The sequence below is a fragment of the Lissotriton helveticus genome, chromosome 1_1 (assembly GCF_964261635.1).
Source record: "Lissotriton helveticus chromosome 1_1, aLisHel1.1, whole genome shotgun sequence".
Classification (NCBI taxonomy): Eukaryota; Metazoa; Chordata; class Amphibia; order Caudata; family Salamandridae; genus Lissotriton; species Lissotriton helveticus.
Window position 1 is genome coordinate 79,098,770 of NC_136057.1, and position 22,640 is coordinate 79,121,409.

Genomic DNA, 22,640 nt, shown 5'->3' on the forward strand with positions numbered 1-22,640 from the left:
GTATACTGTGTTTCACCTACAAAAATGGCCTGTACTGATTATAATTTGCTACGGATTGTAGTCCTTGTTTGGACTGTTGATCATATTTTAACACATGCTGTCTAATAAAGAGATTTGAGAAAACAAAAAAAAGAGTGCATAACTTTTTCTTGACTTCCATGTACGAACGTCTTTGGGTCTGGGCCTCCCTTGTGTAGTCTGGGAATATCATAATAGTATGCTTTTGGTAGGATAGGGTTTTCTGAATGCGAGCCTGCCGTAAGATCGAGTGTCTGTCTCTGAAATTGAGGATCCTGGCAATGATGGGCCAGTGCAGGGCACCCGGAGGGGTTTGGTGCCAGGGAGCAGTGGACCCGTTCTTCTGCAAACTAAGATAATGAAGCGTCTTTGGGCATCCATGAGGTGATTCATTGCTCAACAAAGGACTCCACCGGGCCTTGTTCTCAGCCCTCCAGAAATCCCACCAGGCGCAGATTGTTGCATCTAGCTCTGTTCTCGGCCCATTTATATAGTTCATTGGCTTGGGTTTGTGATTGGGTCATCTGTTCTTTCAGTCTCTGGGCGTCGTCTTCAACCGAGGAGATGCGGGATTCAGTTTTAGTAATGCGGGCCATCGCATTGCAGTGTTCCTGTCGGAGCAGGGCCATATCAACCCAGACCTCCCCAATCTTATTGCCAACTGAGGCCTGGGAGGCGCTAATGGCTTGCAGGATCATATTAAGGTCGTATCCTGCCGGAGGGGGCCTCTCAGCGGTCCCGGACCGGGTTCCAGCATCATTGGACCAATTCCACTCAACGTCGGGCCTTCCCCACTCAGCCAACCAGGCCGCCCCCGCCAGCAGTCAGAATGGTCCAGTTCAGGCTGGTGACAGCTGCACACCCGGCTCTGGATGCGGTTGCTGGAAATCAGGTGCTCCCAGGGCCAAGTCATGTGTTCACCACAAGTCTGCTCTGCTTGGTGTCTGCTGCCTGTAGGATGCGGGTGTAATGTTTAAGGTCCACAGCCTGTAGGGCGCAGAAGGGATGTACTCAGTTCCCCACGGGCATCCAGAGTCGGGTTGGGGTATTCCGGTTGGATAAATGGAGGGGATAGTGAGTGTTAGCCAAGTAAGGATGCCAGAATACCGAATCTCTGGGAGGTATGGGGGGGGGGCCCTGGCCCTGTTGCTGCACTGGGCTCAATGGGGAAGGGAGGAGGGACAGAGGACCACCGCTGCGTGAGCTCACAGCCGATCTCCCTTACCTGGAGGCAGTCAAGTGTCGGCCCGCGTCGCTGCACAGTAGGATGACGAAGCACTGGCTCTCCCTCCTAGGGCTCACCAGCCCCTCAGGCCAAGGGCAAGCGCCCCTGCCCCGGAGGCCCCCCAGTCAAGTAAGAGGGGCTCCCATCAGGATCTGAGCTCCCTGGAGCAGGAGGCGGCAGCAGCCGAGGAGTTCCAAGGAGACTTGACAGTAAGGAGAGATAGAGGGGGTGTCTCCACCCGAGGCCCCACTGCGTGACCACCGCAGCCGATCCTTGGCCTTCAATAGGTGCAGGTGTTAAGTCCCAATCTCCTTCAGGGTCAGCTCTGGTGCACGATCGGGCACCAAGGGTTTGGATGTAGGCTGGTCTATACGGATCCTCAGATGTGATCGCTCCAGTCGTGACAGGCTCCGGCCAGGAGGGCCCCCCTCCGGAATGTGCGCAGGGCCCCGTCACGCAGAGGTCCGTAAGAGAGGTGGTGCCGTGTGGGTGGCTCCTGCGTCGCAGCAGGCTGGGACCAGGACACCGGGTGTGCCCGCGGGGCGTAGTGCGATTCTGGGCACACCTCGGGGGTCAGAGGACTCAATCACTGTGTAGTTTTGTTCCCGGTACTCCTGAGGCCTCCGATTGCTGCTTATGTTTGATGTGGGGTCCTCAGGAATGTGTTGGGTCACACCTAGGTCACTGTGAGGCGGGAGGGTGATCTCTGGCCTTTATGATTTGGTGTGATGAGTACGGGCTGTCATTTTGTCAGGGGTGCAGTCGGGAGGCCCGGGGTGGATCCGACTGCTGCACCTCGCGTTTTTTGGGTCGGCTACATGCCAACATCCACCCCTGACTGCGGTTAGATGGGTATCTCCGCTGGAAGGGGAGGTCAGCTGCCGATGGTGGCGGATACTCGGAACGGATGACATAGGGGTCCAGAGCACTCTCAGAGTGCGACCGCCATCTTGACGCTCCAAAGCGATACCAGAGGAGATGATGGACGAAGCGTTTGACCAAATCAAACACTCACCCCCAGTCAACAGATCTGGGTTTAATCCATCATCATTCTTTAGCTCACTCAGCCACCCCAGTTCAGACATGGCCATATGCAAATGAGTCTGACCCTGTGCCTCATGGGAACAGTCCAGCCCGAACTGCCAAGCCATGTCTTCCCTGGACTGGAAACAAGCATCCTAGGACTGGTTTTGGATTCATAATCCCCCTGACTGGGGGTGAGTGTTTGATTTGCTCAAACGCTCCGTTCATCATCCCATTTGGGATCTTGGCGCTCCAAGCAACACCCTCCGAGAAATTTTGTTTAAGAATAAATATCTTTTGCCTGAAAATTGTAATGGTTCTCAGGCAGGTTCCACAGGAGCGCCAAGGATCCGATGAATATTCCACAGCCTTCCCCTACGGCCTTCCGACTCTATCAAGCACTAGAGTACCGAGAGGCTCGCCAGGGGAAAACAGGGAGACAAAACAAGGAAAGGCGGGGAAAAAATATTCTTCTTGGTATGACGACTTCTGTGTGGTTGTACATGCACCTGGCCTGGACCTCTGATGGTTGTAGGGGCTAAAACCAAAACAGGAATTACTAACCCTCAGAAACATGCACAAAAGAACAGTAGGCACATCTATAGGTTATGTGTACTACATACCAAGAGTAAATAAACTTTGCAGGCATATAACTGTGTATGGGGGACAGGAGTTAGGTTGAGCTAAGGTGGAGGAACAAACAAGAAACACAATAATGAGTACTCGAGGAATACTGTGCACTTGTCTACACTGTTCAGGATTATAGTAGTCTTACTTGGTCATATGTAGAAGACTCTTAAACCAACATCTGTATTGCAGTAGAGCCCACCCGAACCAGACGGTAACATTCACGTAGAATTAACTGGCTGAGATGTAAAACAAACATACATTAATACAAGTATGACTTCATAGAGAATAACATAGAAATAGCGCACTGCGCTGTTACCGTGATTCTGGGAGTAGTGTAGATGAATCATTCACGAGTCCACGCAAGTGCAGAACCCACACACAGCAAGTATGGCCAGGAATGCAGGAAGTGAGGGAAGATGATAAGTACCAAGAAGGAAACAAACTGCGGGTAAGGGAATCACCGGATGGCGGAGACTAAGCCCGGCCGCCGGGTGAGGGAAGGACACAAACACGGCTAAATACCTAAAGGGTCCCCTGCTGGTCAGCGGGGGAAAAGCCCGGCTGAATTGCGGAGCAGTGAATAGGGAAATGACGGGGGAGAAACAGCCCGGCCAGACGACGGAGCACAAGCCCGACCGACGGGCGGAGCAGCAAACCAAGGGGAACACTGACACTCTGCCCGGCCGGACGGCGGAGTCAAACCCGGCCGTCGGGCGGAGCAGTCTATAAACAAACGGGGCTCAAGAACTAGTTCCAGAGCTTGGAACTATAGCAGGAACAAGAAGATAACCTCAAACGCAGAGGAACGGAGGAGAGCTTGATCCTCCACTAAGGAAATCCGGAAATCAGGCAACAGGAAACCAGGACAGGAAACGCTGTAACGGGGGCTTGACGCAAGGACGTAAAGCGTCGCTCCCAGGGCTCTAACAGCTTATGAAGGGGTTTCTTAAAGGGACCGCCCGTTTGCGGACCTCGAGGCATGACAGCACACTCCCCCCACAACTCCCCTCTCCAGGTTTGGGTTTGTCAGGATGACCTTGGTGAAACAAACGAATCAGACGTGGGGCATGGATATTAGTGTCAGGTTCCCATGTACGCTCTTCTATTCCATAACCCTTCCAGTGCACCAGATACTGCAATCCCCTTCCTTTTCTACGGGAATCCAGAATCTCCTCCACTTCATATTCATCCGAATCTTGGAGGTACACAGGAGCAGGTCTTTGGGGCAGTTTGGTACCTGGTTCAACCGGTTTCAACAGGGAAACGTGGAACACGGGGTGAATCCTGAAAGAGGGTGGAAGTTCCAGTTTCATGGCCACCGGATTTATCATCTTCAGCACTTTGTAGGGGCCAATGTATTTAGGGTTGAACTTGCGTGGACCCCTCAATGTTATATGTTTTGTGGAAAGCCATACTCTGTCTCCTGGAGTGTAAATGGGTTCTAATCTCCTGTGTAAGTTAGCACCTTCTGTGTACCGCACCTTCGCCATATCTAGACAGTCGATGGTATTCTTGTGTACCTGTTGAAGTTTCTCTAGTCTGTCAATGGCAGCCGGATTGGATCCATCAGTATGGACTACTGAAGGCAATAGCTTAGGGTGATACCCATAAGAACAAAAGAAAGGGGTTGTGTTGATAGAAGAATGCGGGCTGTTGTTGTATGAAATCTCGGCCAACCATACTAACTCATCCCAATCACTCAATGACTGTAATACTTGATTACGTATGTATTGTTCAAAACATTGATTGACCCTTTCTGTCTGTCCGTCTGTCTGCGGATGGTGACTTGAGGACAGTCGGACATCGATTTGGAGCATGGAACAGAAACTTTTCCAGAAACGTGACACAAATTGGGCACCCCTGTCGGACACTAAGACGGAAGGGACCCCATGGAGTCTGGTTATGTGTTGTAGAAATATGGAAGCCAAGCTAGCTGCTGTCGGTAAGCCCTGTAGAGGTACGAAATGGGCCATTTTCGTAAATAAATCTACCACTACCAGTAGTGTGTTGTTCTTCCTCTTAGTCACAGGCAAATCCACTATAAAGTCAAGTGACACCGTATGCCAAGGGCTAGGAGGAGAAGCCAACGGCATGAGCAGGCCAACTGGGTTAAGGTGAGAAGCCTTAGTTTGGGCACAAACGTGACATGTCTTCACATAGGTCTCTATATCCTTAAGCATACCAGGCCACCAAAACCTCTCCCTCACTGCCTTGGTGGTCTTCTTTATACCTGGGTGTCCTGCCACTGGATGTGAATGATACCACTTCAAAACCTGTTGTTGTAGGTCAGTAGAAGGTATCACCACTCCCCCCTGTACCCAGACTAAACCCTCTTTCAAAATCATGTCTTGGGAACCCACCAACGTTGTCATGTCTACTGCAGCCTGGCTCCTCTGAACCTGTGCTATGAAATCTTCTTCCTCTGAAGTCCCTCCTACAATACTAGTCCTAGGGATGATGTACGGTTGTTCAACTACGTCCGTAGGAACTTCAAACCCTAATCTTGACAGAGCATCGGCCTTTCCATTCTTTCTCCCTGGTCTGTAGTGAACTGTAAAGTTGTATTCGCTAAAGAATTGTGACCAACGTAATTGTCTCATAGAAAGTGCCTTAGCGGAATTGATATATTGTAGGTTGCGATGGTCCGTATATACCACCACGGGATATCTGGCACCCAGTAAATACTGCCTCCATTCTTCGAATGCTTTCTTGATGGCCAGTAATTCTTTGTCTCCCACTGCATAGTTGTATTCAGCAGGGGTGAACTTATGGGAATAATAGGCCACCGGATGACATTCGCCTGACTCCGTGTCTATTTGGGACAATACTCCACCCACTGCCACCAGTGAGGCGTCTACCTCCACCACAAAGGGAAAGGCCGGGTTCGGATGACTCAAAACAGGAGCGCTAGTAAAGGCCTTCTTCAGCAGGCGAAAAGATTCTGCTGCCGCTAGGGACCAAACGAAAGGGATGCCTTTCTTCAACAAAGCAGTGATAGGTGCTACCAGTGTAGAGAAGCCATGAATAAACCTTCTGTAAAAATTGGCCAATCCCAAAAAACTTTGGATCTCTTTTATTGTACGAGGCTCTGGCCAGGACAAGACTGCCTCCACCTTCGCGGGATCCATGCTGAGACCCCAAGGAGACACTATATAACCCAAAAATGGGACTTCTTGTGTATGGAAGTTGCACTTTTCAAGTTTGCAATACAAACGATTCTCAAGTAAACGTTCCAACACGTTGCGTACATGCTGTACATGTTCACCCAAAGATGAAGAAAAAATCAGAAGATCGTCAATATATGCAATGACGTATAGATCCAGCATTTCTTTCAGGACCTCGTTTATAAAAAACTGAAACGCTGCAGGAGCGTTGCAGAGCCCAAAGGGCATCACCAGATACTCATATAGCCCGAATTTAGTACAGAACGCGGTTTTCCATTCGTCTCCCTCCCTGACTCTCACAAGATGATATGCGCCACGCAAGTCCAGCTTGGTAAAAAACTTGGCATTGCGGATTCGGTCAAGGAGGGAATTGATCAGAGGCAATGGATAACGATTCTTGATCGTGACAGTATTCAACTTCCTGTAGTCAATACAGCACCGCAGACCTCCTTCTCGTTTAGGGATGAAAAATAGAGAAGAGGAGGCCGGGGAACGTGAAGACCTTATAAAGCCTTTAGCAAGCATGTCGTCCAAGTAATCGCGTAAATATATATTCTCTTTTTCTGTAAGAGCATATACTCTGCTACATGGGATTCTTGCTCCCGACCCTAGGTCTATGCGGCAGTCATACACCCTGTGTGGCGGGAGGATCTCTGCTTCCTTAGCATCAAAGACCGAGTGCAGATCTTGGTAACACGAGGGTAGTTTAGTCTTGCTCTCATCACTACTGCTACATAAGGAACCCATGTCAACTAATGTACCTCCCACTGGTTCTCCTGGTTTAGGTGGAAACGTTATTGTCGAGGTTTCCCAATTGATGTTAGGGTTTTGGGCTCTGAGCCAGGGTATGCCTAGGAGTACTGGAAATTGCGGAGAACAAATAAGGTCAAAACTTATGTCTTCGTGATGTTCGGGGTCTATAGTCATGTGTAATACAGAGGTATGATGTGTCACAGGGCCTGAGACAAGGGGACTACCGTCAATGGTGGTGACATGACTGGCTATTGTTTTTGGAGTACAAGGTAACATGTTTTCTTTGGCCCATTCTTGGTCCATATAATTTCCTGATGCCCCTGAATCAATCATTACTAGCGCATGTAAACCATGCGCTCCGCTAGACAAAAAGGCAGACACATACATGTGATTCGTTGGGGTGTTTCTATAGTCAGTGGAAGAGACGGTTAATCCTAACCTACCTGGAGTCCTTGTCTCACAGGACTCCAGGCTTCCTAGTTTCCCGAAAACTTAGACTGTGCGGGTTTTATAGGACAATCCTTCAAAAAATGGCCTGCCTTCCCACAATACAGACACAGTCTGAGTGTTCGTCTTCTGTGCCTTTCCTCTTGTGTGAGAGGTCCCCTCACTATGCCTATCTGCATGGGCTCACTCTCGTCAGTGGATTTCTCTACAGTGACCTTCTTTTCACGTAAAGGCAGATACCTTGCTTCAGGTTTACCCTTCTCTTTCTTTCTTTCTTGTTGTCTGTGATCTATCTTTACCACTAAATCAATGAGCTCGTTACATGATGTAGGCAGATCTACGATTTGTGATAAAGCATCCTTCAAGTCATCTCTGAGACCTTTGTAAAACATGGTACCACGTTTCTCCTCTGGCCAGTGGGATTCGACTACAAGTCTACGAAAAGAAGTAATGTAGGACACGAGATCTTGATTGCCCTGTTTCAATGCTAATAATTCTGTATCCGCAGACTGGGTGTATACATGTCTATCAAAAAGTTTACGAAACTCCCTCCTAAAAGCGGGGTAACTGTGTAGCAACGGATCATCCCTGTCAACTAATGGTATGGCCCAATCTGCAGCACCCCCACTAAGGTAGGAAATTACGAAAGCTACCTTAGCCTGGTCAGACGGAAAACATGCAGCCTTACAGGAGAAATGTAGCTGACACTGACTAAGGAAGGCGGCACATCGTGCCCCGTCTCCAGAATACCTTTCAGGTGGTGCTAAAGGTAGAGAAGGGGGTGTGGTTACTTGAACCACCGACGGGTTTCCCCCGGTAGCTCCACTCGACTGTTGTCGCTGTAATACATCCATTCTAGTTATCAATGCTTGGGTCTCTACCTGTAAATTCCCCAACATACTAGCAACATCAGCCAGGGATACTGCATCGAGATCCATGACGCTCGGGCAGAACAAACCACGTGGGCTTTACGTTCTGTAATGGTTCTCAGGCAGGTTCCACAGGAGCGCCAAGGATCCGATGAATATTCCACAGCCTTCCCCTACGGCCTTCCGACTCTATCAAGCACTAGAGTACCGAGAGGCTCGCCAGGGGAAAACAGGGAGACAAAACAAGGAAAGGCGGGGAAAAAATATTCTTCTTGGTATGACGACTTCTGTGTGGTTGTACATGCACCTGGCCTGGACCTCTGATGGTTGTAGGGGCTAAAACCAAAACAGGAATTACTAACCCTCAGAAACATGCACAAAAGAACAGTAGGCACATCTATAGGTTATGTGTACTACATACCAAGAGTAAATAAACTTTGCAGGCATATAACTGTGTATGGGGGACAGGAGTTAGGTTGAGCTAAGGTGGAGGAACAAACAAGAAACACAATAATGAGTACTCGAGGAATACTGTGCACTTGTCTACACTGTTCAGGATTATAGTAGTCTTACTTGGTCATATGTAGAAGACTCTTAAACCAACATCTGTATTGCAGTAGAGCCCACCCGAACCAGACGGTAACATTCACGTAGAATTAACTGGCTGAGATGTAAAACAAACATACATTAATACAAGTATGACTTCATAGAGAATAACATAGAAATAGCGCACTGCGCTGTTACCGTGATTCTGGGAGTAGTGTAGATGAATCATTCACGAGTCCACGCAAGTGCAGAACCCACACACAGCAAGTATGGCCAGGAATGCAGGAAGTGAGGGAAGATGATAAGTACCAAGAAGGAAACAAACTGCGGGTAAGGGAATCACCGGATGGCGGAGACTAAGCCCGGCCGCCGGGTGAGGGAAGGACACAAACACGGCTAAATACCTAAAGGGTCCCCTGCTGGTCAGCGGGGGAAAAGCCCGGCTGAATTGCGGAGCAGTGAATAGGGAAATGACGGGGGAGAAACAGCCCGGCCAGACGACGGAGCACAAGCCCGACCGACGGGCGGAGCAGCAAACCAAGGGGAACACTGACACTCTGCCCGGCCGGACGGCGGAGTCAAACCCGGCCGTCGGGCGGAGCAGTCTATAAACAAACGGGGCTCAAGAACTAGTTCCAGAGCTTGGAACTATAGCAGGAACAAGAAGATAACCTCAAACGCAGAGGAACGGAGGAGAGCTTGATCCTCCACTAAGGAAATCCGGAAATCAGGCAACAGGAAACCAGGACAGGAAACGCTGTAACGGGGGCTTGACGCAAGGACGTAAAGCGTCGCTCCCAGGGCTCTAACAGCTTATGAAGGGGTTTCTTAAAGGGACCGCCCGTTTGCGGACCTCTGGGCATGACAAAAATTAGGAGGAACTCCAGTAGATAAAGCATCTACTTACATTTATTTAGGGAGAGTTTTCTCCCAGTCTATTGGAACTGCCTCACATTTTCAACGGACTGAATTAAAAATAGTATCCCATGCAAGTGCTAAAAAAAGTTTTATTCATCTACTGAGAGGCAACATTTTTCAGCCCTCATGGAAATTTATCGAACAAAGATTACCCCTATTTTAACGTATGGTTTAGAATATACTCCTATAAATCAATGTTGTTTTTTTTTTAATCTCAAGGACGGAAAACTCTTACATATGCTTACTACTACAATTCAAGCCACTCCTGTTCACGCACCTCAACTGGAATTAGGGGTAGTGAGTGCATATACAAGAGCCTTGTCAGGTGGGCTTATAACATATTGCATGCACCTGAAGGTACGCTGAGAGCAATTATATGTCAAGAAACTTTAAGGTTGGGCCAGGAATAAATATGTTTAAAGGAAATATAGAGATTGCTTTGGAGCACTTCTAGTGCTCCAAGAATCTTTTACAAAGTTGGTCTCCAGTACTCCTAAAGTTTTTTCAGAAAAAATCTACTCCAAGCTTGAGCAATGAAATGGATAAACTTTATTGTCAACAATTTTCGCATTATAAGCTCTCACTAGCCAGGGTGGAGTATAAAGAGATCCCACAATATTTGAGTTTTACTCTGGACCATAAGGTTAGGTGTTACATCCTGATGCTAAGACTGAGGACATTACCACTAAAAGATATAACAAAAAAATGGGGCAGTAATTTTGATAAAACCGGCCAATGTGATTTGTGTAGTGGAGGAATCCAAGATTTGGTACATGTCCTATTTGTCTGTCCAAATAGCAGCTTGGTCGATGCCCACAATCGATTCTTAAAACCAATTTGCACAAATTATAATATTTTTAGAACAATGGGTCTGCCTGAGCTTATAAGAACCGTACCAGATGAATTTGTAAGTCACAAAGTTTTACATTTTTTTAAAGTGTTTCTCCCACTATTTTAGAGATGTTTAAATTAAGAATAATAAACTTTTGTATATAATGTATTTCTTGATATATTGTGGTACTATGGAATTGGAAATATGTGTAAACTATTTTAACATATTCTGGATCTCGGAAGAGGTCAATGCCAATAAAATTTCATTTCATTTCACAAACACTCCCTCAACTCTCCTAATAGTGTCACACCTCTTATACGACCCCCACTCCATTTCCCTTCATCATTAGTGCTGGCCGCTCTCATACCACTGCTGGCCTGGACAATCCCATGAGCCTCTGCAGTCTCTTTACACCTTTGACCCATCTAGGGTTAAAAAAACTTCATGTTTATGCTCTTAACTTCATTTCTCAGAGATGACGTAAAACCCTAACATACCCCAGGTCAGCAGAGCAGTCCCCGTTCGAATTTCACATGCTTTGAGACATCTTGCATTCCCTAAAAGAGTTTTGTTTGTTCAGATGATGTGTTTCTCTGTCTTTATTGTCATACAACATATGACTCTAATGTATTACAAATGGTAAAGCAGTCCCCCTCAGGTCTGGGTGAGCTCAGACTGTGGTTGGGTGTTTATGATGGGCACGATCGAGTGCCCGGAGACTGAAGGCTCGACAGGTTTCTCACAGTGCTGCCAATGCATGGTGGAGCTTGTGAGATAAACAAGCAGGCACACTCTTGTATTCCCACATGTGAAACTGGAGCGGTGCACCTGGCTCTCGTTAGTACTGGTAACAAATATGAGAACTGCCCTGCAAACGCAAGGGGTAACAAAGATGGGAGATCTTTTTCACAAAGCAAAAGGTTGGGAATTGGAGGAATATCCCTGAGCAAGGCACCCGCCATCAGCCCTGACTTGATATCACTGCCATAGAGTCCGGTATGAATTGAGAGAACTATTAGGACAACCTTGCAAGAGCCACCAGACATGCCGGCACGTTCTGCCGTGATACAGAAGAAGCCCCTGACAAGTTAGTAAGAGTGCTCTATGCTGATGTGCATGAAGCGCGCAGACCCAGTGTGACTAAAGCAAGATCGGACTCGCAGAGAGACTTGGGTAGGCCCGTAGAAGAGAAGGTATGGCTGTAAATGGGAGACACCAGTTGATACACTTTAAGTACATAAACTGTGTGCATTATACGCTGGAAAGATTGTTCCGATATGGCCTATGGCAGTGGTTCCCAAACATTTGACTCCTGAGGACACCCATTGAGTCACCACTGGAAGACGGGGACCCCCAAGCAATTTGCATGATTCAAATTTAATTAAAACATTAACTTGAAAAAAATAAGCACATGTGCACAATAAACAAATACTCGAATTACTAAGGATTTTAGTATTTTATATTGAAAGAATTGCAAACAGTGATATGTTTTAATAGGAAGGTTGGTGCTGCGTCTCCCCGACTGACTTTTAAATGGTTGGTTTTATTTCACGGTAAGAGGCTCCTGCCAGGGGCGGACTGGAAACCCAAAGTAGGCCTGGCAAATGTTTTCAGAGCTGTCTACATACGGTGCACAGCAAGTGCAGTGAGTGAGCCTGGCCACAACAAAGGGGACTTTGGGAGGCTCTCCCCCAAGAAAATGTAGGGAACAATATTTATTTATTTATTTATTCATTTTGGGAATTTTTAATGCGCAACTAATACCCTTGGGTGTCTAGGCGCAGTGAGATACTCTGGGATGGACAAAATTCAGAGCGTGAACTTATTGGTTGAATAGCCATGTCTTCAAGGCCATGCGAAGGCAATGAGTGTTGGTGCTGTTTTAATATGCAAGGGGAGTGTGTTCCACAGTTTGGGAGTTGCTACCAGGAAACGTCTATCTCCCCATGTGGCCGTTCTTGTGCGGGGGACATGCAATAAACAGCTTGCCGCTGATCTTAGATCCTTTCCAGGTATGTACACCTGAAAAGCTTCCTTTAGGAATTTCGGTCCAATCTGATGGATGGCCTTATAGGCGATACAGAGCGCCTTAAATTTGATTCTGCTCTCCACCCTTAGCCAGTTTAGATGGCGTATGGCTACTGAAGTGGGGTGTCGCCAGGGGATATTAAGTAGGATCCGTGCTGCCATATTTTGCACAGACTGTAGTTTATTCAGAATGTATTTGTGTGTACCAAGGAAGAGGGCGTTTCCATAATCCAGCTTCGAAAACACTAAGGTGGTAATGAGTGTTTTCCCTGCCGAGGCAGGCAGGTATGGCATGAGTTTTTTTTATTTTCTTCAACACGAAGAATGCAGCAGAGACCACCTTATTTACATGGTAACCAAATGATAACTTGTTATCGAAGATAACTCCCAAATTCCTAACCTTAACAGCAGGAACCGGGGGGGAGCCCATCTGACTGGGCCACCATGTTGAGGACCATTCGGGGGAGATCTTACCGAAGGTCATCACTTCGGTCTTCTCTGCATTAAGTTTCAGGCAGTTACTGTGCATCCATGATTGTACATCTAGTAGCCCCTCCTGAAACTTAGCTGCCACCACTGGACCATTCTTGTGTACTGCCAACACAAGTTGGGTGTCATCCGCGTAGGTAGTCAATCGCATCCCATGAGATTTAATGATCCTCGCCAAGTCCGCAACGTAGATATTAAAAAGCGTGGGACTTAGCGAGGATCCTTGAGGGACCCCACAGAGCAATTCAGAAGTGGGCGAGTAGTAGTTGCCCAATTTGACTGCCTGTTTACGATTGACTAGGAAAGAGGCTATAAGATCTTTAGCCAGATGACTGATTCCAAGGGCTGCGACACGGTCGACCAAGATGACATGGTCGACCGTGTCAAAGGCAGCAGACAGGTCCAACAAGATAAGCACTGCCGCGCCTCCCGAATCCATGATCTCTCGAATTTCATCCGAGGCTTTTACCAATGCTGTCTCAGTTCCGTGTTCCTTCTGGAACCCGAACTGAGTATCATCTAAGAGCTTATGTTGTTCAATGAACTCAGAGAGCTGTTTATTCATTATTGCCTCTATTATTTTGGCAGGGAAGGGAAGGCAGGCAATAGGTCTGTAGTTGGAGGTGATGGTAGGGTCTAAGGAAGGCTTCTTAATCAAAGGTTTAACAATAGCCTTCTTCCAGATCTGTGGATAGACACCGGTTTTAAAGATGGAATTGCATATGTTGGTCAGCGGCTGAGTAACCACATTGTGTAGTTGGTTCATTATGGTCGGAGGGCATGGGTCCAATGGAGAGCCTGATTTAATCCTGCCAATAAGTACGTTGACCTGATCTTCGGTAGCTAACTGAAACGGAGTAAGGGAAGGATACTTCAGTGCTGGTTGAATGGTTAAATCAGCGGTTCTTCCTGCCAGCTCTTTGGAGAAGGTGGAATAAATATCCATTACCTTAGTGGTAAAAAATGTGGCTAGTGCGGTGCAAAATTCCTGCGAATTCTCTATTGTAGATCCAGCTGGAGGATTGGACAGAGAGTTCACCACTTGAAATAGCATCCTAGCTGAGTTCTGTGCGTGCTCAATTCGACCAGTGAAGAACAGATTCTTTTGTATACTGATGGCTTTTTTATATATTGCTAGAGCACTTTTATATTCTAGTTTAGCCGAAGGACTATAGTGCTTTCTCCAGCGTCTTTCTAAATTTCTACAGAACTGGCGCTGGAGCCGTAGCTCCTCTGTGTACCATTGAGCAGAAGGAGTCGCTCTGTTGGGGCGATAGATTTTTTCAGGTGCAACTTCGTTCGCTGCTTTTGAGATCCATTCCTGAAATTTAATGGACATGGTTTCAGTATCGCCTCCGTTTTCCGGGGCTGATGACAACAGAAGATTTGAAAGATGTCGTATATCTACATTTTTCCACATCCGCGCCCCCACTGATGCTCTAACGCTATTCTGAGGGGGTTTGAGTGGTAGCATCCGAATCCTAAAAGTAATGGCTTGGTGGTCAGACCATATCAGAGGTAGCATTGCTCCCAGCTCAATGCTTTGATCATTAGTGAACAGGCCATCCAGCGTGTGTCCGGCTTCATGCGTGGGGCCCTTCACCAGCTGCTGCAGTCCTATTGCCTGCATATCAGTAATAAGCTGGGATGTATCTTTATTTTCCATATTTTCCAAAGGAAAATTGAAATCCCCAAGAATTGTATAAGTCGGGGATTCTATTACTGATTCCATAATTTCAGTAAGTGCAGCTAGGAATTTAGTGCGCGGCCCAGGTGGCCTGTACACCAGGGTTCCTTTGAAAGCCTTTTTATGAGTAGTGATTCTAAAACACATTTATCATTATATATTGAATTGTCTTAGCTTTTAAAGAATCGTAAATGATGGCCTTACTGTGCACCAGGATATGACAATCTTTCCTGGGGTTCTTCAATGATTCCCTCACTATCACCCTCCAAGAGTGCCTCTCATCTCTCCTTAGCCCCTCTATCACATGTATTTAATTTGTTGAATAGCACCTCTAATACCAGTGTAGGATGTCAGAGCACTTTACATATCAGACATATAGAGACAATGAATCATACGTGTAAATCAGCGTTTAGAAAATTTTACATAAGGCAAAGGAGACTACAAGGTGTAGGATCCACACGTCATCCCACTGGTCGGCATTTTGAAAGAGTGCTTGTTCTGGAGAACCAAAACCCCAGGATTCAGAACATAAATTGGTTAGCATGGACTTTATTAAAAAAAAATGTATTTCTGCACAAATAAACCTTTTTAGCAGCATGAAGATAATTAAAGACTGGGAAAAAACATAAGTTACTAACTTGTACCATGCAGTTTGCAAGCAGCTCTTTAACAGTTTACAGGTCACTGTGTTAGATTACAATAGTAACTTATGAACTGTGAAGTAACAAAAGAATATCAGTGAGAAAAGCAGTAACTTACTGAGCTATGCAAATACAAGTGTTTTAAACTGCATGGTACACGTTCTCTGCAGGAGGCATATTAACCCTCTGTGCTACCTTAGATAACTCAAAGCTGCTACTGGACAAAACTCTAATCTCTCTCCAGCAGGTACATTAATCACTGGCGTTCTTTTGACACTTTTTTTGGGGGGAATCTTTTTATTGAAACAAATCAGCTCCATAACATGCACACATCAGTTAGCAACGGAGGTTCATTGAGAATTCATACAGAAAATCGGCCACAGAGTCAATAAATAAAAATCAATTCGCCCCAGCCACCCCGCCTTTGCCCTCCCCCCACACACTGACGAAGCCCCAGTAGATCTCCAATTTTGAACCCAGCAGCACAGACAAATTACAAACCCCCCTCCTCCCTCCCCCATAAGCGTAGAGCATGTCCCGCCCCAGAAGAGTCCCAACTAAACAAGCCTAATGCACCGCAGTCTCTCTTGACACTTTTATTGTTGCCCAAAAACTTCTAATTATACAAGGAACTTTGCAGAGCTTTTAAAACTGCGGACTGTGGACCCCCTGGGGTTGTGTCACGGACCCCAGTTTGGGAAACACTGGCCTACGGGGATCTACAAACTGCCTGCGATGCAATGAGCAGGAAGCAGGGGTTATACATGCAGCTTGATACTGTCCAGCGATACTTCTATTCTGGGAGGGAGTTTTCCAGGTATTGACGGCCTCACTATACAAATGGAACCAATGCTCTCATCTTATTTCCTCCAATTTCTTCCTTTTTATCTTTGGTTAATTTCCCTGTATAATTTTCTATACTATACGTTCTATTCTTTTATAATTTTCTGCATTGATACCTTTCCTTTATTATTCTTCATTTTCTTTCTACCCACATTTGCTTAAAAATTACTTTGTATCTCAGCATAAGTCATTAGAGTTTTTCAATCAAATAGCTTATTGTTTTATTCACAACTCAATTCTTTTATCCTCCTTTCATCTTATTATTGTATTACTTGTATTAAAATAAGATACAGTCTTCATCCTTATGAATTCATATATATTTACCTTTATGTATTACTTCCAATGTAATTTATGTTATCATATTGCACATTTCTGTATTTTATTGCTTTTATTGTCTTATATTTAATAAATGCTAATAAACCATTTCAACACAAAAAAAGAAAGCTAGTAGCTAAAGGACTACTATTAGCTAAGCGCAGAGAAGCGATGCGCTGGGCAAGGGGCCCTACCCCAAAATTGGGGGATCGGCACTCGGACATGGCATACTGTAATGAGTAGTTGGACACTTTTAATGAGCTTCAGTCTGTGCAGAACCGCCCTAGGGACTACTGGGCCCTTTATAAGGCATACTTAGTGGACAAATGCAAAAATGCCGAGGAGGAAGGGCACGCAGAGGGGCGATGCTGGACACAGGATACTAAAAGAGGATTGCAGGTTGCAGCGTGGTGGGCTATGGAATGGGGCTGCGGTAACACCAGACCCCCGCAAAGGACGAACGAATGTATACAGTTGAAGAATGTACGGACGACAGGTCCTGTGGGGCAGATGTGTGGGGAGAGGTCTTTCGAATGACTGTCAGCACCAGAAAGGTATACTGAAGAGCGCCACTTACCACTGAATGCTTTGTACTACTTTATGTATCATACAAGAACTATGTTGTAAAGTGGGACTAAGAGGTGGTCAAATATGCATATGTGATCTTTAAAATGTTAATAAAAAAGAATAAAATAAAAAAAAACAGCAGCAAGGGAGTTGGGAAAAAAAGAAAGGAAGCCCCTGAGAGTGTGAAAGATGTTTCTGGACTATACAGCTGTTTCTGATATTTCAGGAATTGCCTTAAATAAATGAAAGCTCCAAACTACTTGCGCGTGGAACGGTGGAGGATGAGTGCAGCCTGCAACCTGCAACCAATTATAAAGTAAAGTAAAGTCCACATTTGTAAAGCGCACAATCACCCGTAAGGGTCTCTAGGCGCTGGGGGGCCGTCGGGAAGATTAAGCGAGCTATTGCCCAGAGTCACATGGTGCTGGGCTAACCTGCCGCCGGAGCCGGGGATCGAACCGTGGTCCCCAGATTCCAGCGTCAGTCGCCCTGGCCGCGGCGCCACACCTCTCCCACCTCTCCCACACCTCTCCCAATTATCAATTGCATTTTGTTTTCGGTGGACTGGTAATGGTGGGCCGCAGCACAGTGAACATGAAATGCAAAGTGCCTCAGAAAGAAAGTGCTTGTAGCTACTAAACAAAAAGGTTTAGGCGATCCTCTAAACCAAAAAGTTTGTTGATCCTCAGTTACAATTTACACACATACACCGTTGTTCCTGTGTTGTAGTAAGCATGTAAGGTAGCGCAGCTGGTTAACGCATCCACTGTGAACATCTGCAGCATGCAGAGCACAGGCTTGATGCCTTTTAAGATGCAACACATCCTCGACCCTTCTTTTGTGAAGGCGTATCCTCCTTATGATGGGGAATGCTATACAACACATGGAGTGGAGTATAATGGACATAAGGTGTGGATATTCTAAAAAGGGTTGATGCGTATGTGTGTCTGTTTTGTATTTCCAAAACACTTGCAGGTATAATCCTATGTGCTGTTCCTCCCACTAAAAGCTAACTTTGCCGTTGCATTTAGGAAACAAACTGTGTTGTTAAATGAAACATACGGGAACCTTATTTTAGGCAGAATGAAGTCCCACATGAATCAAGAAGAGGTAGACGAAGGGTTCCTGCTGCTCAGGCGTCAGCAGTGCAGAGACTCGTAATAATGATCATTTTATCTGAGCATGGTCCTGAGAGATCGACTCTCCTTCCAAAGCGTACAGCCCCCCTCTCCATCAGTGCTAGCAGTGACGCCCAGCTCGGGTTTATGCATATTTGTGGAAAGACCAGGATGCCATGAGCTCAGGTGCAAGCAAAGGAAATCACCAATTTGACTGTTGTTGGGCTGCTAATATACAGTAATTTACAGGGTTAATTAGCCCCTCACAGTCCTGGGCCCCGTGCCACTGCACCTGCTGCACCAATGGTAAAGTGCACAGAAGCATAAAGAGTCAGCAAGCACCAGCAGGAGTGTACGATGAATGGACCAAAAACAGCAGGAGCATCTGCCGTCCGCTGGGAAAACACGAACACGGACTTCAAACAAAATATTATCTCCAAGCCTAAGGCTGAAAGAGATATCTTCAATCATGAGGAGCGCTAATAAATGAATGGTTGCAGTGATTCATTTGTTAAAAAAAAAAAACGAAGTGCCAGTACTCATGCCACAGCAGTTGCTGCACACATGCAAAGCTGGCGCTGCGCCATTAGTTTAGGGCCCTATTGGCTAGTTCTCCTGCTGGGGGAGTAAATCATTAGGGGCCACTTGTACAAAGCATTTTTGCAGTCGGAAACGTCCAACCACAAAAATGCTTTTACAAAAATGTACCAAATACAAATTGTGATTCGGTAACACGCTACCTACTCGCAATTAGTGTGTGCGATTTGGTATTTAAAAGGGGCGTGTTTACGGCATTTCTTCCAATTACTGAATCTGAATGTGCTGTATGAATGTTTTGCGACTGAATCAAGGTCAAATGTTACTAACTCCCTGAAGTAGGTGGTAACCCATTTGCAAATAGGTACGGGTCCTTTGAAGAATGGATAACACATATTTTTAAGAGCAGGCAGCAGTCCCACGGACCCCCCTACTTCTCTTAAGAATTAAACGGAAAAGCTTATTTTTTTTCTTTTTAAATGCATCCCATTATCCTTTAAGGAAAACGGGCTGCATTAAAAAAAAACAACAGACTGCTTTTTTAAAAATCAATCATAGACATGGTGGCCTGCTGACCTCAGCAGGCTGCCATCTCTGTGATGGTTTTGATTCCAAATGGGTCTCAAATTGCGACCTACCTCACTAATATGCATGAGGCAGGTCTATTTGTCACTCGCTAGCAATCGCTAATGAAACTCAAAAGAGTTTCATACATTACGTATCCTGATTTCCAAATTGCGACGCGTAGTGTTTCGCAAATAGGAAATTGGTATTCCTGATGCTAGTACATCCTGCCCTAAGTCTTGTTGTATTTTGCATTCTTCGAATGAGGAAAGCAAAAAAGGGCTGGGAGCTGAAAAAAAGAAATTAAAAAATCAGTCTGGACAGAGTACTTACTCCTTACAGGAGGTAAATCAAGTTATACCTAGCGGCACTCATAGATAAGAGGCTGCTCGGTGGGTTAGCTGCTTTCCATTTGGTTGTGGCCGCACTCTTCATTACCGAAGCCTGAGCGCTGCAGAGCTTACAGAGCGACACAAAAATAAATGTACGCCCTATAGGAGGGGATCTTAAATGCACAGAATGCTGACTCGAACCCATTGAAATGCAAGATACAGCAGGATTTATTTAGAAAAAGATGTCTACATACATCTGCAATAACCACAGTTCAATTACTAACTCTTAAACATATGTGGTAAAAGGTATGAAGGGAAGGGAAAAGTAATCACACACCACAAAGAGCGAGCAGCACCTGGGCTGAAGACGGAAGCAAGTCTGTTCCGCGAGGTGAGTACCTCTGTGCGTTGCAGAGGGGCATCGGGCTTCGATTTGTTAGCACATTGGCATCTGCAAATAGGGGGCTGTGCTGAGAGCCCTAGCTGTGAGCTCAAAGTTGTTGTGACGTGTAAGTAGTAGTTTAGTGTGTGATTTGTAAGATGGCATGAGAGCGTTGCGGCTGTGCCCTCATGTAATGGCGTGAGCGAGGTGGTAAATGAATCCTATATTCGGTTGGTACAATAGAATCAACTAGCAGTGAGATATGCTCTGGACATTTATAGAGAACTAACACGAGGATGTGATTGGTTACCAATCATATCTCCTTACATTCTTGTATGGCTGCTAGCAATCACGCTTCACAGGTGACCAGAGCTGCAATTACGGAGCCGGGAAAAAGACTCATCTGAATGATGCTGCCTCACTGGGGGCACATATGACTAAGCATGCTTGCGGCAGAGTCAGAAATTACTTCTCTAAATACGTTTAGCACAGGCATACCATTATGCACCGAGTGCTTGCCTTTTGAACACTTTTAGCTGGGACTTAAACATCAGTATGACGCACATCGTGCCCTTAAATACCGAACAATGCTAATTAGTGCATGGACTTTTAAAATAAATTAATCTGCAAGGCGCAGATCATGCCCGGACAGCCACTGCTGCCTGTAAAGCCCTACAGCCTCTCTCAGAAACTAGTGCAGCAAACAGCATGCGAAGAAGAAACATGCTGCACAACTTGTGACCCTCGGCAATCTGATACCTGCCGTTTAAGAGGCACGCTGCAACGTTCTCCCCTCTTCCACTGTGGTATCTTGCTAGGCCCAAGATCTGCTCTCTTTGCTCCTTCACGCTAGAGATCTTTTTTTCCACGCTGCTCGCTTTTTAAAAGCAAGAGCTGCAAATGGTGCCTCAGTGATGTGTGAATTGTATGTGCTTCGCAACAGAGTTTGCGCACTCAGGGTTATTACACTAAATGCACGCTCCTTACAGGGAACACTGGCCATTAGGAATTTATGACTATAAGCCCTCGCTAAGTTGCAACATTCCAGTAAAACTTACTTTGGGGTAAGCAGGACATAAGATTGTTACAGTGAAAATGGATCTATTTTGTTTTTATTAACTGGTGTTGTAGAAACTTTCGTTTTGAGTGAAGTTCCTGGCATAAACTGCGCAGTGATAGGGTTCAGTTTAGTGAGTATTATTTGGTGCCGTTGCATATGTGCCTTACCAGTAAAGCTCTTCCCACACACTGTAGTGATAAGGCCTCTTTCCTGTGTGTGCCCTTTGATGCCATACATGGCCTTTCTTTCTAAGGAAAACGCTTGGAAGACACTTTGCAGTGATAAGGTTTCTCTCCAGTGTGTTTGGTGTTACGAGACTTGACTTTTGATTTAAGCTCTTCTCGCACACCATGCAGTGAAAAGGCTTCTCTCATGTGTGTACGCTTTGATGCTGTACAAGGGATCCCTTATCAGCGAAGCACTTGGAACACACTGTGCAGTGATAAGGCCGTATCCCCGGTGTGTGTTCTTTGATGCAGTACAAGGTAAGACTTACGAGAAAAGCGCTTTGAACACTCAGCGCAGTGATAAAGCTTCTCTCCTGTGTGTACAATTTGATGCCGTACAAGGGCGCTCCTATCAGCAAAGCGCTTGGAACACAGAGTGCAGTGATAAGGCTTCTCTCCTGTGTGTGTTCTTCGATGCAGTACAAGGTTTCTCTTCTGAGAAAAGGTTTTGGAACACACAGTACAATGTTGAGGCCTCTCTCCTGTGTGTACGCTTTGATGCTGTACAAGGGTCTCCTTACGAGAAAAGCACTTTGAACACACAGTGCAGTGATAAGGTCTCTCTCCGGTGTGTATTAGTTTGTGCTTTAGTAGATGCGCCTTTTGACGGAAGCTCTTCTCACACATGGTGCAGTGAAAAGGCTTTTCTCCTGTGTGTATGCTTTGATGCAGAAGAAGAATTTTCTTTTGAGTGAAGCTCTTGGCACATACTGTACAGTGATAAGGCCTCTCCCCTGTGTGTACGCTTTGATGAGGCCTCTCTCCTGTGTGTAAACTTTGATGAGGCATCTCTCCTGTGTGTACACTTTGATGAGGCCTCTCTCCTGTGTGTACACTTTGATGCCGTACAAGGCCTTTCTTATAAGCAAAGCGCTTGGAACACACTGTGCAGTGATAAGGCCGCTCTCCTGTGTGTACACTTTGATGAGGCCTCTCTCCTGTGTGTACGCTTTGATGCCGTACAAGGCCTTTCTTATAAGCAAATCGCTTGGAACACTCTGTGCAGTGATACGGCCTCTCTCCAGTGTGTGTTCTTTGATGCTGTAAAAATGTTCCCTTTTGAGTGAAACACTTTTTACACGTTTCGCAGGGATATGCCCTGAGGCTGGTGTGTCCTTTTTTGTGCCTCATATAAAGTGTCTCATTGATAAATCCTTTGTCACACACATTACAAGCAAAGCGTCTCTCCCTCATGTGCATTCTGTGCCGTTTCTTTAAGTAGATATTTTGAGTAAAATTCATCTTGCCTCCGGAACCTTTATGGCTTTTTTTTCCATTCATATTTTCTAGATGTGATTGTTGTTCTGCAAAATACAAAAAACATTGAAAATTACATGAAGAAAATCTTTCTTGAAAAAGCTGCATTGATATAATATGGAGAAGTGAACAGTTACAATTCAGGCAAAAACATGTATGTTCTAGGAA

General features: G+C 45.9%; 1 protein-coding gene across 1 annotated transcript in view; it reads right to left on the bottom strand.

The window, feature by feature from the left end:
* Nucleotides 1–927: 927 nt before the first annotated feature.
* The window catches only part of LOC144758667 (uncharacterized), a 68,502-nt gene continuing 46,789 nt past the window's right edge, over nucleotides 928–22,640 (bottom strand). Inside the window, exons 2-3 of the mRNA XM_078646441.1 lie at nucleotides 22,050–22,519; nucleotides 928–1,005 (exon numbers count right to left, since the gene is read on the bottom strand). Of these exons, the coding sequence (XP_078502567.1) occupies nucleotides 928–1,005; nucleotides 22,050–22,519 (548 nt within the window). The remainder of the gene's footprint in view (nucleotides 1,006–22,049; nucleotides 22,520–22,640) is intronic.